Below are 17,977 nucleotides of genomic sequence, written 5' to 3'. Positions count from 1 at the left end.
GAGCACAAGCCAACAGGAGGGGACAGTCCGCCCGCCCCTGGTTTCGACCCGCTGCCAGGGCTCTTGACTGACACTGGGGGTTCGGGCTGGCGTCTCACTAGGGAGACGGCACTCCTCCTGCTGGGGACCCCAGGGTCCGAGCGGCCTGGCCTCCTGGGGGCCAGAGCACCTGGGGCACGAAAGACCTTAGTCACCTGCGCAGACAGGTGCACGCAAGCCCCGCGGACCCACATGACCAAATCCTATGTCTACATCTATAAAAGCACAAACATATACACACGTGTGCCACACCAGGCGACTCACGGACACACGCCTTCACATACGCATGTGTACAGCATGCACAAATACACTTGTGTACCCAAGCGGACACATGCATGTGCACAAAGTATAAACACACAATCACACACGTGCCCCATGCAAGCCACTTTGCGTACACGTGCGCACAGCCACTCACGTGCCTCTACACATGCCACACAGCTAACAAGTGTACCCACAAATGCCCGGGCGTATCCATGCACACGTAACCACAGCTGTGCCCCACACGTGCTGACCCAAACACACGTGTATCCACACGCACATATATATGTGCATGGATGCATATATGCATAGAAGTCATGGGCTCTACCCGTGCTGAGCTGCGCACACAATTTGCACACATATGAGCACAGCTTTCCACAGTTATACACGGACCCACACACATGCACACGTGTACCTCCCCAAACACACACACACACACACACACACACACACACACACACGCACACAATCCCGGCTCCTCTTGGGCAGGGGGACCGGACCTCACCCTGACCAGCCCCCTGGCCGGCGCCCCACCCCTTGGAGCCCCCATTCTCGCTCCTCAGCTGCCTACTCCAGCCTGAGCTCCAGCCCTCACCCTCCTCTTCTGCAGAGTGAAGGCAGCACCCACCCACCCAGGAAGCCCGGGAGCCCAGCCTCTATCTCCCTCTAGGCCCCGCTGCCCACCCCTCCACGCCGCGTCCATCTGCCAAGCGCTACAGCGTTTCGGGGAGCAGTTACCCCCGAGGCTCGGCGTCCTCGTCTGTACCAGCAGCCGGAAGACCCCTTCCAGAGCCCTCCCGGGTGTGTGACGGAGACGACTGAGTGAGTGAGGCGGAATTCATGGACTCCTGTTCACAAGTCCGTTAGGACAACGCTCCCTGTGTGTGGAGGAATTTGGAGGAAGCCCTGGACTCCAGGAGCAGTTAGGATGGCCAGACGCAGAGGCAGAGGCAAGGGCCCGGCTCGGGACGGGGCCTGAGCCGCTGCTCTGAAAGCCCCGAATCACGACTCGGGTGGGAAGGGAGTCTGAAGCTGGGCATCAGGGTGCCTGGACCCCCAAAATGCTCTACAAGATGCTTCACAGTCTTGGTTATTACCAAGAGAATTATTCGTCTTTGTCCTGCTTAGTCATAATCACACTGGATAAAAAACTTCACTAGTAAGATGCTTAAAATCAAAGACAAAAAAGGACCTGGGTCCTACTCTGATTTCCTTCTCACTCCTCAGCAATCAGAGGGCCTCCATGAGTTCTGCTTCCTCACCATCTCTGGACAGGCCACAGTCCTCTCCACTGCAAATATCCTTCTGCCTTTTCCCAACAGAGCCCATTGTGCAGACCTAGCTCAAGTCTCCCCCAGGACGTCTACCTGGATTGCCCACTGCCCTAAATTCCTAGAGTACCAGCGCTGTGCCGATTGTCCCTTATTTACACATCCTTCGCTAGTGCTGACGAGTGCTGCTTGTGTTTGTTTTACCCAAACTCCAAGTGTGAGCACCCTCCCAGACCCACCAGACCTCCACCTCCCACCCCCGACACATTCCCTTTGAAGATCAATGGAGACCCCCCTCCCCTCTGTGAGCCTTCGCCTGAGCTGTGACCCCCGCGCCCGAATGCCCTCCTCGGGGCGACGGCCCACCCACTGCTTCCAAGAGGCCTTTCCCAGTCCTGGCCCTGCAGCGCCCGTTCCTGCCCTCAGGGCCTAGAAGAACCCTGTCTCCTGTTCTGCCATCTGCGTGCACCTGCCCAGCCCCGCCCACACAGTCAGCCACTCCCCCCCTCCCCACCCTGGGCGCGCTGATGCCTCGTCCTTGCGCCCCGAAGGGATAATGAGCCAGAGTCCAGTCTGCAGAACAGCCAGGCAGGCCCTGCCCGGCGGGAAGCTGCGTTTTCCAGCCGGTGGGGCATTTAGAGACAGACCCTTGTGTCCGCCTCTCAGAGGAGCCAGCAGGGAGGGGAGGAGGATTAAAATTTAATCCGATTAATCCCCCAAGGGGCAGTAAGTCCTGGCTGCTCCTGCCCAAGGTATCTGAGGGGCCTCCTGCCCACTCGGCCGCCGGCCCCTGAGGCTCAGCCCAGGCAGGGGGACCCCCGCCAACCCTCACTGGGGGCAGAGGCCAGTCCCCACAGCCCCCAAACCAGAGGACTCTTCCGGAGGAAGAGTCTCCCTACCCTCTGCCATTCATTCATTTGTTCAGCAGACATTTAGTAAGCACCTACTGTGTGCCAGGCACTGTTCTAGGTGCTAGAGATATAGCTGGGAGAGAAAGACAGAGATCCCTGTCCTCACAGAGCCTCTGTTCACAATAAACAAGAAAAGATGAATTATATCCAGTGGGAACAAGGGCAAAGGACAAAATTAAAGCCAGGCAGAGGAAGTGTTGACAGTTTTCAGGATTAAACAGAGGGTCAACATGGGCCTTGGCTGAAAAGGGGACATTTGAACAAACAGCTGAAGGAGTGAGAGAGTGAGCCCAGTGGGAAAAAGGAGCTGAGGGCAGAGGGTGCAGCCAATGCAAAGGCCCTGAGGCAGGAGCATGCCTTCATATCCAAGGAAGTAGAAGGGTCAACGGGGCTGGGGCAAAGTAAGGCCGCAGATGAAAGGAAAGAAAGGGGGATCGGGACCATGAGGGGCAAATTCCTCAGGTCCTCGGTGCGCCTGCATGTGGTGGCTTGAGTGTGATTATGTCCCCCCATCAGAAAGCCAACGTGAGTGGGCTGGGGCCGAGGTCACCACTGCGCCCCCTGGAACAGTGGCAGGCCCAGAGCAGATGTTCAGTTACGTGGCTGCTGAATGAATGAATGAATGAATGGACAGGATAAGTGTGATGCGCCCGGCGCACCTGAACTTCCCAGGCAGAGGCCTGCTCTCAGAATCCCAGGAACCAGCGTTGGAGTCCTAGCCCGCCACTCACTAGCTGAAAGGCCGCAGGGAAATTACCCAGGGCTTCTATTTCCTCATCTGAAAATACGGAGTAGGGGTGCTGAGGGAAGGCCAGGGACTCCCACTTACTGTCAGAACCCCGTCAGAATGAAACCAGCATAAATGGGCACAAAGCCCCCAGCCTGAGGCGCTGGGGGGGACAGAGGACAATGCCTGTGCTCTGGGACCCCAACTTGGTAAGCACCAGCCCAGGGTCGGGGGCACAGGCTGCATAGGCCCGGCCAGCCTCCGCTCCACTGCCTCTGACCTCCTCTTGGGAGAAGCCCCCTCCTCTGTCTATTCCCTGGGGCAGGGTGGGGATGGGGTTGACTCCACCCCCAGACTCCAGAGGTTGGCCTAAGACCCAGCCTTGACCAATCAGCCTACTCAAATCCACTGGCCTCCACTGGCTGAGAAGTGAGCTTGTGACTCCAGCCAGCCAATGAGAGCCAACCCTGGGACTGTTGCTGAGACATCTGGGAAGAGTTTCCCACCTGGCCTGGGAGGGGTCAGTGGGCCTAGAGCTGTGGGCAGTCATTTCTCCATGTCCTGGGAAACCCCACCTGGGAATGACACTGGCACAGAGAAAGCAGAGGTGGGGACAGAGCGCTCCCAAACATCTTCGTCTGAGCACCTGAGTCCACACATCCTTGAAGTAAACTAACACCAACTTTCATCACGAGACTCAATAACCCCTCTTCAGCCTCAACCAGTCTGAGCTGAGTTTTTGCCTCTTGTACCCAAGAATCTTGACTTCCTGGACCCTTCCAGTCACCGTCTCAGCCACATCAACCCTGTGGCCTCAAGAATGTGGCCAGGGGGACTTCCTTGGTGGCGCAGTGGATAAGAGTCCGCCTGCCAACGCAGGGGACACGGGTTTGAGCCCTGGTCCGGGAAGATCCCACATGCCGCAGAGCAACTAAGCCCGTGCACCACAACTACTGAGCCTGTGCCCTAGAGCTCGTGAGCCACAACTACTGAGCCCGCATGCCACAACTACTGAGCCTGCGCTCTAGAGCTCATGAGCCACAACTACTGAGCCAGCGTGTCACAGCTACTGAAGCTCGTGCGCCTAGAGCCCGTGCTCCGCAACAAAAAGAAGCCACTGCAATGAGAAGCCCGCGCACCACAATGAAGAGTAGCCACAGTTCACCGCAACTACAGAAAGCCTGCGTGCAGCAACGAAGACCAACGCAGCCAAAAATGAAATAAATAAATTTATTTTAAAAAAAGAAAAAAAAAAAGGACTGTGGCCAGGACCCGGGACGATGGAAGGCCTGGAAGTGAAATAAGCCACCCAGCTCATGAGGGCCCAGGCTGGCCTGGAATCCAGGCCCACCCGCCACCCTCCCTCACACAGAGCTGCAGAAAATCAGGGCAGGAGGAAGCGGGGATTCTGGCAGGGAGACCACCCAGGGTAAGACCTGAGAAGGGGTGTCTTAACTGCTGTTGGGGGAGGGGGAGTGCTGAGGCCAAGGAGCCAAAGACCAATCAGATCTGTAGCTACAGCTCTTTGGGGAGAACCTGGTGAGACCCGGAGGGGACCCCCCCAAATTACTGCTTAGGCAAACCCCCAGGGAAGTGGGGACGAGTGGCTGGGATGGAACGTGGAGCAAATTTCCCACAGGGGGCACCAAAGGCCTGTGCCTTCGAGTCTGTCTGGCTGGGGAGGGCTGAGGGCTCCAGCCTGCTAGAGTCTGCCAGCCCCCAAAAGACTGAGCCCCCAAAAAGGGCCAAGGGCACTGTGGTGACATCCTGGGCAAAGCCATCAACTTGCCACCACAGCTGCTGGAGGGAACTGTGCCTGCTCTCCCACCCAAGGATCAGGGAGGGCAGGCAGAGGGGCTGCCTGGAGTGACAGATCCAGGAGCTCTGCCTTTGTCCCCTCTACCACAGGCTCCTGGAGCCAACTCAACCCTGGCTCCAATCCCCAGGCTCAAAGCTCACTTGCTGTGCAGTCTCAGGTAGGTCACCTTCCCTCTCTGAGCCATGGCTTCTTTATGAGTGAAATGGAGAGAATAAATAGTACCTATCTTATACGGGTCTGGACAGGAATAAATGAAATCATGCAAAATATAAACAATAACAAGAAGAAAAGAATAACAAAGACTACAATAATGACAACAGTTAATAGCGCCAGCTAGCACCTACATGGTGCCAGGCATTGTTCTAAGGGCACTACGTAATGAACTCATTTAATCCCTACACCATGGTATAACGTAGGTGCTATAATTATCATCATTTTACTGGTGAGGAACATGAGTTGCAGGGAGACTTAATTAATTTGCCCAAGGTCACAGAGCCAGGAAGTGGTAGAGATGGGATTTGAACCCAGGACATCTGGCTAAAGCACATGTGGCCCCTTAGTTCTCCTATCATTGTGATTGTTATTAGTGTTACTTGGGGTAGGGAGCCAGGGCATGGAAGGATGACCAGCCCTGCAAGGCCCAGCACACAGTTCCCAAGCCTCCAGCAGGTTCAGTCTCATCCTGCATCTGTTGCAGCTTCAAGAGGTGGAGGCATAGCCAAACCAGTTGATCCAATAGCTTCCTGACTGGAGCTATAGCCCTAGGCACCAATCACACGTTCCCAGGCTCTAGAGCAGCTCAAGCCTTGGGGTTCAGCCCCTGGGAGACACTCTGCTCTGGGTACCCTGAGCCCCTCCCCCTCCAGACACCCAGCAGCTGCCCTCCACAGATCTCTATGAGCCCCCACCGTCTGCTACAGACCCTGCATTCAACCATCCAACAGCCCTTTCCAGGGCTAAATGTAAGCAGAGGCCAGTGCTGATGAATCAGGCCCTCGGATCTGATGGCCCACAGGTTCAAATCCCAGGTCCACCGCTTCCCAGTTGTGTGACTTTGGACAAGTCACCTAACCTCTCTGGGCCTCAATTTCTCCCTGTGTTAAATGGAAACAATCACCATACCTACCCTCTGAGGACTGCTATGTAAAAAACCTGGCCCATCGCCTGGAAGAGCTGTTCAACTAATGTTTGCTGTTGTGATGAATAATATTACTATTGTTTTCTGCATTACAGGAATTTCTTCTGCATGAGTACCTAAGTGATTGCTGTCCCCCCCCCCCGCCCCCCCATGCTGATCAACTGGCCGCTGAAGCTCTCCTATGACCTAATGCCTGCATTTTCATTTGCATCCCACAGGCCAGCCACGGTCCACACCAGTCCGCATGTCTGAGCAGAACAAACCACAGCCACACCAAGATGGGTCTCCACTGGCCACCCTTTCTCCCTCCCACACACAAACCCAGGTTTCCCGGGTGGGGGGGAGTCATACAGGTTCCCATTTCACAGATGGGAACACCAAGGCCCCGGGAGAGAGCCAGGCCCTTCACAGCGACACCTGCATCCCACCTGGTGGCCGGCACAGGGTGAGCAGGAGAAGGTGGTGTAGGGGCTCTGCGGGGCAGGTCAGGGCGTACCCGGTTCTCGTCGTAGATGATCTGCACCAGGCTGCGATGCTTCGACTCGATGGGTGGTGGCGACACGGGCTTCTCGGGCTCCGGTGGCTTGGCGGCCTCCTCCTCCAGCTGTTGCTGTGGGGAGCGAGCGGGGAGAGTGGAGTGGTGAGCACGCCAGCAGGCGGAAGGAGAGGCAGCGCCCCCTGCCCCTGGGCGGGAGGGCGGCACCCCTGCGCAGCAGGGCTGCTGGCCCCACACAGGAAGTCAGGCTGCTAACCATTTCCCCTGAGTCACCCGCAGGGACTCCGAGCCCCGGAGAGGCCCCAGCTCCCAAAGGGGAGGGCCCAACCAGCGCCAACTCCGGGCTCTGCAGCCAGCCTTCCTGGGTTCAAGTCCAACCTCGGTGATTTATCAGCTAGGTGAGCATCGCAAAGCAGCTTAACTCTGCTGTGCCTCAGTTTCCTCATCTGTAAAGTGGGGCCCGTGGCTGTGCCTCCCTGATGAGTTAATGTATGCACCGTGCAGACTGGGGGCTCGCTGAAGGCCAGCCGTTATCCATTATTTTCACCATCAGTACCGTCATCCTCAGGAGAGGCTATGGAGACTCTGGACCCAAACCGTCCAGACCGGAACACTACTTCTACTACTTACTGGCTATGTAAACTTGGGAGGTGGCTACACTCCTGAGCCTCACTTTCCTCATCTGGAAAGTGGGGGTAATTAAAGTTTCTATCCTAGAGAGTTGATATGAGGATTAAACGAGCTGATGCACGCAAAGCACTCAGCACCTAAAAAGCAGCTTCTCATCGTCATTGTCATCTGCCCTGTGGTCTTCATACTGGACCCTCCTCCTCCAAACACCATAAAGGACTTCCCTTCATGTTGCTGTCTGCTTTATACCAAAAAGGCAAAGCCAAGACCAGAGAGCTTAAGACACTGGCCCAAGGTCACACAGGAGGCCAGTGCCAAGGTGTACAATCTGACAGGGCACCTTGAGTGAGATGAGAACATTGTTCTTTGCTCATAAGGCTCCCACATCCTGCCCATGACCGTGGAGCAAACCATTATGAACTCAAAAACACGGCCAAGAGGAGAGCAACGCAGAAAGAGCCAGAAAATCCAGTTTTGGCTTCTGCTGGCACAAAGGCCTGGCGGGTTGAGCCGAGCTGCCTCAGTCCCACAGTGACCCCTGTTGGTAGCTTTCAGAAGGGCAGCCAGCACCTGCCAAAACACTGAAATCCCTCCAAACAGTGCAAAACAAACTAAGCCAAGAAATGGAAGGAATACATAGCCAGAAAGGAGATTCTCGCCAGTCAGTGAAGGTGGCCCTCCCTGAGGCACCAAACGTTAAACACAGAGTTACCATGGGACCCAGCAATTCCATCCCTAGGTACAGACCCAAAGAACTGAAAACAGGTGCTCAAAAACATGAACACAAAAGTTCACAGCATGGTTCACGATAGTCAAAAGGTGGAGGTAACCCAAACGTCCATCAACTGACGCATGGATAAACAAATGTGGTCCATCCACCCATACAGTGGAATATTACTTGGCAATAAAAGGAATGAAGCACTGGCACAGGCTGCAACATGGACGAACCTTGAAAACATGATGCTGAGTGAAAGATGCCAGACACAAAATGCCACACAGTGTTTGATCCCGTTTATAGAAAATGTCCAGACAAATCCATAGAGACAGAAAGCAGATTAGTGGCTGGTGGGGAAGGGAAAATGGAAGTGACTGCGAATGTGTATGGGGTCTCCTTTTGGGGTCATGAAAATGTCTTGGAACTAGAACTAGATAGAATGGGTGGTTGCACAACGCTGTGAATGTACTAAATGCTGCTGGGCTGTTCACCTTAAAATGAGTCATTCTATGTTTTGTGAATTTTAGTTAAAAAAGAAAAATGCCAAAGTGGAATTAAAAACCAAAAATCTATCGAGGGCTGCCCTGAGCCACGTGGCTTCTGGCTGCAGTCACAAACGTGTGCACATGGCCTGTGGCTTCAGCCTGGCCCCAAAGCCAGGCCCAGGGGGACTAAAGGTCCCAGCACTCCCCTGGCCTTGGCAACGCCTGCCTGACTCCAACCGGGGCCCGGCCTCCCTGCACGCTGAGCTGCCATCCTGGAAACCCACCTACCACCCCCAGCTGGCCGAGCCTCACTGACCAATCCAGCTTCTGGACCATCCTCAGGTCCCCCCAGGCGAACATCAGCCCTGAGGCCTCTTGGAATCAATGCTCCCCTCCCACTGCACATCTTTCAAATTCCACTCACATAGCCCTGAACTGGCTTCCAGGAAGCATCTCTCACCAGCCTTCCCTCTACTGCCCATGGTGGCCAGAGTGGGTCCTTGATCCTCCATGGAGCCCATACATCCTTACCTGGAGGGGATCGGTGTGACCCTGCTTCCCCCAGGGTCAACACATGTGTCACACTATCTCAATCCACAGTTTTTAAGGAGCACCTACTACGTGCTGGCATTGCTAGGAGCACAGCAGGGAACAGGAGACAAGAACTCTGCTTTTACACCGTTGTTGTGAGACGACCACAATGTCACAAAGCAAGATATGTATCAGTTCAAGTGGTGACACCATCAAGCAGGGTAACGGGCTAGAGCAGGGGTGGCAAACTTTTTCTGTAAAGGACCAGGGAGTAAATAACTTAGGCTTTGTTGGCCACACAGTCTCTGTCGTGACCACCCAGCTCTGTGGCTGTATCATAAAAGCAGCCACAGATGATGTGTAAACAAATGGACGTGGCTGTGTGCCAATAATACTTTATTTACAAAAACAGGCATCGAGCTGGATCTGGCTGGATTTGCTGACCCCCAGGGTAGAGGATGGCTGGGGATGAGGGCTCCTGTAAAGGCTAGGGCGGGTCCCTCTGTAGAGGGGACATCTGAGCAGACACCTGAAGATGCCACAGAGGGAAGCAGGAGAAGACCTGGGAAAAGGCAGATTATCAACTAACTTTCTATCAATTAATATGAAAAATAAAATTATAAAGTTAATATTATTAATCTTTATGTTAACTTTTCTTTGGTTTCGACAGTGACAATGAGGACTTCTTTTCACCACATGACCCTGTTCCCTCCTCACAACCTTATGAGGTGGTGTCATATCTGTGCCCATCTTACAGATAAGAAACCGAGGCTCAGAGAGGTGAATGTTCCAAGGCAGAGTTAGGAGGCCCAGCTCATACAGATTCCAGAGCTAGGGTCAGAGTCACGTGATATTTCCCCCCACATTATGGATGAGGAAAGTGAGGCACAGAGAAGTAACTGCCCACCCCACATGTCTGGACAGCCTGGCTGTAAATGCTGACCTCCCACCCATCGTTCCTGTGCCGTCCAGTACAGTAGCCACATGTGGCCATTCAAGTGTAAATTTCATTTCAATTCAAATTAAACTATATTAAAAATTCAGTTCCTCAGCTGCACTAGGCACATTTCAAGGGCTCAACAGTCACATATGGGTAGTGGCTACCATTGTGGACAGTGCAGATCTAGAACATTTCCGTCACTGCAGAAAGCTCCCTCGGACAGCACCACACAAAACAGCTCTCTTGTCCAATAAACGTAAAGGGCATAAAAATGAGCCAGTACATGGGCAGTGCTCAGCACACATTCACAACTGCTATAACTACTAGTGTTGTTATCTTCTCAGCGGCAGCTGCTGCTGAATCGGGAGCTGAGAGCCGGCATTCCCCCACTCACACGCACCTGCTTCTTCTTCAGCTTGGAGATCTGCTGCTCTACCATGGTGATCTCGCGGTCCACCCGATCCATATTCTGGATCAGCTCCTCCTTGGAGAGCCGTGGAGGTACCAGCTCCAACTCAGGGTCAGCATGTGGGGGGCTGGGAGGAGACACCGGCTCCAGCTTGCCTGTCAGGCTGCGGTCCTGCGGTGGAGGAAAAACAGGCGTGGAATCAGCACAGGGGGCACCCCCATCCCCCAGTAAACCGCAAGTTTCCAGCCGTGGCTTCAGGCACCAACATACCGGGCATCTGTCGTGCCAGCCCCCATGTGCCAAATACAGGGTTGCTTACTGATCCCACCTCTCTGCCTTTGCCTTCACTGGTCCTCCTGCCAGGTGTTCCCTCCCCAGCCTTTTCCAAAGTGCAGATCCTTTTTATCCTCCTACATGCAAGTTTCCCCAACCGTCCCTCAAGTCGTGAAGCCCTCCCTCTTTCCTTTCCCCACAACACACCTCTCTTTCACCCCACTTACCCTGTCTGTGCCCTCCCACCAGACCAAACTCCTCGAGAACTGGCACCAAGACCCACAGCCTCCAAACACCCAAGGTCTGGCCTCAGGTGATGCTCTGTGAACACTTATTCACGATGCTCAGTCCAAACCAGCAAGTTACAGAATATCACACACAGTGCAAACCCAGTCTTGTAGACGATGTACACAAACACACAGGAAAACTATGAGAACGGGATACAGAGATGTCAAAAGTAGTTATCGGGGCAGCGGGGGAGAAGGCGGGTATTTTCACTTTCTTCTTTTTAATTTACCAGTGTTTTTCTGATTTTCCTTCACTGAGTATTACTCTTTGTGTAATGAAGTTGTTTTCAAAAATGCATTAAACAAACAAGGGAATCCTTCGTTGAGTTATTCGGCGACTCCTTCATTCCACCAACAAAAATAAAACCCAGTCCGTGTCCCGGAGCACTCACCTGTACAGCCCCGGGTTCAAATCCCCACCCACTCTGCCACCTCCCAGCATCATCATGACCACAAGCAGATCATCTGCCTCCATTTCCTCATCTGTACAATGGGACAATTCCCACCTCCTGCCTGCTGTGAGGCTGGAATGAGTTAATATGTGCAGAGCACTCAGCTCAGAGCCTGGCACACTGTCAGAGCTCCACAGGCATTGGCTGGGGTTGTCCTGCCCCCAAACCCAGCCCCGCCCTGTGCCATCCTCAAGGCCAAGCCAGCAGCTGCTGGCAGAGGAGGCCCCAGGAGGAGCTCCAGGCCGCTGCTTCCCCACCCCCAAGGCAGCTGCAGCTGGAGGACAGAGGACACATTATTCCCGGGGACAACTGCAGCCCCAGGGCTGCCAAGTGCCACCCCACCCCCCAGCTCGAGTTGAGCAGAGGCTGTGCCATTCTAAGTCCACCCCTCCTGGCCTCGGGGTCTTGGTCCTACACACACACACACACACACACACACACACCCCACCGAAGCCCACAGGGCCCCAGTGTCTGGGGATCATCCTGGCCTCATCGTTGCCATCTGAGACGTGGGAGAGCTGGTGTCGAGACTCCCAGGCCCTCCACACACCCAGAACCCTGGGGGCAAAGGCAGAAAAGATCTCAAGCCCTTCAACAGCTCTGATGTGGCCCTGCCCCACGGCTCTGAGGTGGGCCTCCACGCTCCTCAGGGACGCCTAGGAAACCGAACCAGGCACCGTCCCAGTCCTCGGCACACCCCACATCCTGGCCCCGGCTGCGGCTCTCCCAGGGGGCTGCCACTGCATCCCCATTGCACAGATGAGGGTACGGAGAACCTGCAGACACAGGGCTGGCACGGCTCTAAGCCAGCGGTCGGCACACTTTCTGTAAAGGGCCAGGTGGAAAAACACTTCAGTCTTTGTAGGTCAGACAGCCTCTGTCCCAACTACTCACCCACCATTGTAGTGGGAATGCAGCCACAGACAGGACACAAAAGAATGGGCATGGCTGAGTGCCAATAAAACTTTATTTACAGACCCACACAGAGGGCCAGGTTGGAGCTTGCCGAGTTTGCCAACCTGTGCTCTTAACTCACATAATTGTCACAGCCCACCCTGGAAGTGAAAATATGGTTTTCCCCATTTTCCAGATGAGGAAACTAAGGTCCAGTGAGATTCAACGACGTGCCCGAGGTCACCAGCCACAAAGCGATGGAGCCTCGGCTTGGAGGTCACAGGACGGGAGAGACCAGGCCTCATTCAGAACCCTCCAGAAGCAGGCAGAGCATGCAACCAGGTTGCTGGGGGTCCCACAGCAGAAACGGGGTTGCCATCATGCATTCATTCATCCCTGAGAACCATGTGTCTGGGCAGAAAAGCAAGAGCAAGATCCCTTCCAGGGTCTAGGACCCCCTGAAATTAGAGCCAAAACTGTGAACAGAAGACAGATCCCCTAGAGAAATACTCAGGAGTGTGTGTGTGTGTGTGTGTGTGTGTGCGTGCGTGCGTGCGTGTGTTTGGCCCTAACTGCTCCCAAATAGGAGGGCGGAGGGCAGACACAGGGGCCGCAGGCACCTGACCCCACACACGCCAGACCAGAAGCAGCCTGCGCACCGTGGCGTCTCTGGGCCTTTGCACTAGCCATTCCCTCTCCTAACTGCACCTTTGTGCCACCTGAAATCAGAACCCCCATCCATGCCCCCTCCCCCAGCCCTTAACTGAGATCCGTCCCTTCCCTCTGTGCCCCAGGGCACTTGGCTGGTCTCCCCCGACAGCCTCAGTCATTTCTCAGGGTTCTTTTTTTTGCTGGTGGTGGGGGGGGGGGTGCTGCGTTGGGTCTTCATTGCGGTGCATGCGCTTCTCATTGCAGTGGCTTCTCGTTGCGGAGCACGGGCTCTAGGCATGCAGGCTTCAGTAGTTGTGGCACACGGGCTCACTAGTTGTGGCTCGCGGGCTCTAGAGCGCAGGCTCAGTAGTTGTGGCGCACAGGCTTAGTTGCTGCACGGCACGTGGGATCTTCCCGGACCAGGGCTTGAACCTGCGTCCCCGGCATTGGCAGACAGATAGTTAACCACCGTGCCACCAGGGAAGTCCCATTTCTCAGGCTTCTTGAGACAAAAGGTTTTGGCGATATGGCTCCTGGAGCCCAATCCTGCTACCTGCTGTAGGAAACCACTCTCTTGCCCACCTCTGATCTTCCACCAGGACTGAGAAGGGACGGAGAGGAGCACAGCAAGAACAAGAGCTGTGGACAGAAGGCTTTCGGGGCCAGGACACCCTGCAACAGTTCATCCAACCCAGGGATAATTCTCAAAATGACATGAGCAAAAAAAAGGTTTCCATCCCCAAACCCCACAGGAGCAGCGCAGGGGTGAGACGAAGAAGTTGGCAACCGCTAGCAACTGTTGGAAAAGTTCCTGGAAACTTTCTCTTAAATTCTTGATGGGGAAAATCCGTCTTCTTCAATGACTTCTTCCTTAAGGTTCAGGCTTAGCTTTTATTCTAAGCAAAACCACACAGGGAGATCCATCAACTGACAAAGTGTGGTCTCTCCATACAATGGAATATGATTCAGAGTGATGTACAGACGCGTGGTAAAACGCAGATGAACCTTAAGAACATGATGCTGAGTGAGAGAAGCCAGACATAAAAAGCCACATATCGCGCGATCCCATTGATATGAAGTGTCCAGAACAGGCAAATCCACAGAGACAGAAAGCAGATCAGTGGTTGCCAGGGGCTGCGAGGAGGAAGTGACTGCTTAATGGGTACCAGGTTTACTTCTGGGGTGATGAAAATGCTCTGGAACTAGACAGAGGTGGTGCCCAACACCGTGACTATACTAAATGCCACTGAATTGTTCACTTCAAAGTGGTTAATTTCATGTTATGTGAATTTCACCTCAATCTGAATAGAAGATGATGCAAGCCTGAAGGGCAAAGGGTGCTTTCTGCAGTGCTGAGTTTTCCAGGAATGGGACCGAGGGAGCCTGGCTACTGGGCCTCCAGATGGTTCTTCCGATGGCTGCTGGCCTTCATTTAGGCCCAAAGCCACAGGAGGAAAACAACAATCCTACACCCTCACCAGTCGCCGCTAGGTAGCAGTCGGCACCATTTTCCCCATCAGATGCCCTTGGTGTAAAAATTCAGGCCAACGTGGAACAGAAAAACTCATTATGTAAAATTACAGACACAGAGGCAGCAAAAGCCTTGGGGGCTGGAGAGGACCCCCTGGGGCTCCCCCTGTCTCAGACCCAGGAAAGGGCAGGGCCAGCCTCAGGCACCCACAGTCCTCTCCCCCAGTCACAATGATGGGTTCCAGGACAGGCATGGGCCTCACTCAAAGGCAGGGAGATCAACAGCTTTGGCCTGGAAATGTGGAGACAGAGGGAAAGTTCTTTTTTTGACCTTGAATGTGGGAAGAAGAAGGCCTGGAATCTCAAACTTTCTCCTTGTTAATACACCAAGACCACGTGCAAGATGGCAGAGCCAAGAAATGGACAGAGATAGGGACCTGGTAACATGTCACCTGGATCAAGCTGTGCCTGAAGCCAACAACCCCTCGATTTCAGTTATATGAGCCAGGACTCCTGCCTAAACCAGTTTGACGTGGGTTTTCTGTCCCTTTCAGCCAATGGGGCCCCAAGAGACACAGAGATTTTCAGAAATGGTGCTGTTTGTGATGATTCTAAAGTCCCAGAACAAAGTTTGGTGAATCCCAAAGGAAGCCTCTGATGCCACAGGACTCCAGAGGCTGAATGCCACGGAAGCATTATAAAACAGGACATTTTTGTATTTTACATTTTTATATGAAAAAGGAACACAGCCGGGGCCGGTGGGGAGGGAGGGGCTGTTAAAAAAAAAAAAATCCCATCAAATTCCCGTCTCACGTACCCAGCTGAATTCTACACAGCAGATGCAAAAAACATCTGAACTCCCTCAGAGTCGTGTTTCTCCCCTGGCTTCTTCCCTTGCCCAAAATTTGCTCATACTTTCCAAATGTTCTTAACAGCCTGGAGCAATTACAGTAGTTGGTCCAGCCAGGCCCCAACACTGGGCCCATCACTCCCCCACACCCATGGGGTCCAGGAAGAGAAGAGAGAGAAAGACAGACAGACAGACACAGAGACAGAGATAGAGAGAAACAGAGATACGGAGACAGACAGACATAGTAGACACACACACACACCCCCCAGGCAGAGAAAGACAGAGACACAGGGACAGAGAGACAGAGACATACAGAATCAGAAGCAAAGACTGAGAAAGACCCACAGAGGGAGAGGGAGCACCCAGGGAGCCCTAAGAAGGAGAAGGAGAAGCAAAAGGACTCGCAGAGCCCCTGTCAGGCCTGGAGACCCTCAGAGGGACCCACAGGTCTGAGGACTCAGAGCCCAGTTCTGGAGAGATGCGCGGCAGGCAGCAGAGGCCCGACGGGGCTGTCCAGAGACACCCGTCAGCCTGTTCTCTGGGCAGAACCAGACACGAGCACAGGGATATGGCCCACTCGGGGCTCTGGTCCCTTGTGGGGGGGTGGACATCAAGCATCCCTGATGTGGCCCTGTGCCTCCCTTCACAGGCATGCCACTCCCCTACTGCCCAAGACCCACTTCAGGGAACAGCTTTTCCAATGGCAACATCCCTCCCAGGAGGCTGAGCAGTGATGGAACCTATGAGGAGGAGGCTAAGGCAGGGATGGCAGAATGGCAGGCACGGGGGACCAGAGGGGAAGCCCGAGGCGGGGCAGCCTGGTGGGCAGACCCGGGCTACAGACCCGGGCTGCCTGGGCTTCAGGGCCTGCTCGCCACTTCCCTTATAGACGGTGGGGCCCCGTCTATAAGAGGTGATCGCAGGCCGGGCTTCATCAGGCTGGGAAGGCACAATGGAAGGACACGCACGCTCAGCAAAGCACCCGGCACACGGTCAGGGCCTCCGTGTTAGCTTGTCACCATCATCGTGACCACCCCGGGAAACCCCTTTCCTGCCAGCCCCCCGATAAAGCACTGGCCTCAGCCTGAAATCCCACCAATCCAGTGTCAGGCAGAGAAGAGGATCCAGCAGGCCCGAGTGGGCCACTTCCCTCCCCTGTCCTGGCTCCCAGGCCCCACCCACCCCCACTGGTGCTGCAGTGAGACGAGCACTGACCTCACCCAGCAGCTGGGCGGCCGTTAATGAGCTAATGTGCGTCCTCACGGTCACGAAGGAGCATAAAGGCACTGCTCAGCACGTGCGGAAAGGACATCCATCACGCAGCCGGCCAAGGATGAGCGTATCATCCGGCCGTAGTCCCTGCCCCACCCTAGGCAGTGACAGTGAAATGACAGCCTCTGAGGCAGCTGGGGGACCCTAGGGGACAGAAGCATCTGGGCCACTGGCTGTGATTCCTCCGTTTAGATACAGAGCAAACGAGCTTCTAGCGTGGACGGTCCTGAGGTTCACTGAAATAGCAGAAAAACCTCTCTCAGCAGCAAACCATGAGCGCTTAATCTGTGCACATTCTCCCCCTCCATCTCAGCTCGACTTTCTGCTTAAAGAAGAGTAAAATGCAGGCGCCCTCCGGGACACAGTGGTCCCCACAGGCTGGACACACTCGGGCAGCTGGAGGGGGCAGTGGGGGAAGCTGTCCCTCTCCAGCCAAGAAATGGCCCACGGATCCAAGCTCGTCCCTGGACCCTCCTCTGGCTGCCCAGCCTCTGCACGCCCCGGGCTCAGTCCTTCTCCCAGCCTTCGCCCAAGCCATCCCCCCAGCCCAGCACGCCTACCCCCTCCCTTGTTCCCCGCCCAATCGCAGCAGCACCCAAACCCTCAGAGGAGCTCCCGGCTGAGGCCAGGCCTTACCTTGGACAGGTCCTCGGAGCCCCCGGGCTGGCCAGTGGCCAACAGGGGCGAGGGCCGCAGCAGGGGGTCAGGCAGCAGCTCCAGGCGAGGGCGCTTGCTCTCCAGGAATTCCATCTCCGACTTGCCCAGCTCAGGCAGGTATGAGTGCGACTCGGGTCGCAGGTGAAGCTCCTGGGACCTGTGGGGGGCAAGGGCACACGGCATCACGTCTGCTGTCCGTCCTGCGGGAGGAGTGCCCATCTGTTCAAGGGCACACAGAGAGGCAGGACTCAAATACAGCTCTGTCTTCCTCCGAGTCAGCATTCACTAACTACGTTTACAGCAAGAGAATGTACTGGTGATTGATTCCCTGCTCCCTCACTGAGTGTGGCCCCCAGACCAGCAGCCTCAGCCCCTCCTGAGGCTGGTTACAAATGCAGAATCTTGAGTCCCACCCCAGACCTACTGAATCTGAGTCTGCATTGAAACAAGATCCCTGGTGATTCACGGGGAAAGTCTGAAAAACAATGTGGGTCTAGCACAGACAATAACACACATGATGCTATTTGCACATCACTCACCCAAAGCAGACATCACTAGCCGATCACAGCACTCTGGCTGCTCAACCTGGCCTTGCCTCCTTTTCAAGTCAGCCCAGCAACCTTATGCAGAGATAGGAGCTGTCCAGCCTAATCACTCCCAACTAATCTCCTTAACCCTCCTCCCCAGTTTACAGAGAAGGAAACTGGCCCAGAGAGGCCATGGCCTTGCCTGAGCACACACAGCTGAGCCACGACTCCCAGCTTTCACCTCCAGCTCCTGCTCCTTACCAGACAGCCCAAAT

General features: G+C 54.8%; 1 protein-coding gene across 27 annotated transcripts in view; it reads right to left on the bottom strand.

Annotated features, from left to right (window-relative positions):
- Positions 1-17,977, bottom strand: part of NCOR2 (nuclear receptor corepressor 2) — a 221,607-nt gene that overhangs the window by 124,246 nt on the left and 79,384 nt on the right. For all 27 annotated transcript variants that reach the window (XM_068562668.1, XM_068562667.1, XM_068562663.1 and 24 more), the window contains 3 exons: positions 17,155-17,332; positions 10,361-10,540; positions 6,660-6,773 (listed from right to left, as the gene is read on the bottom strand). In XM_068562668.1, coding sequence (XP_068418769.1) covers positions 6,660-6,773; positions 10,361-10,540; positions 17,155-17,332 — 472 coding nt within the window. The remainder of the gene's footprint in view (positions 1-6,659; positions 6,774-10,360; positions 10,541-17,154; positions 17,333-17,977) is intronic.

Source organism: Eschrichtius robustus, chromosome 14 (genome assembly GCF_028021215.1).
Source record: "Eschrichtius robustus isolate mEscRob2 chromosome 14, mEscRob2.pri, whole genome shotgun sequence".
NCBI classification, from domain to species: Eukaryota; Metazoa; Chordata; class Mammalia; order Artiodactyla; family Eschrichtiidae; genus Eschrichtius; species Eschrichtius robustus.
Note: the sequence above shows the minus strand (reverse complement) of the source record. Positions and strands in the feature narration are given on the sequence as shown.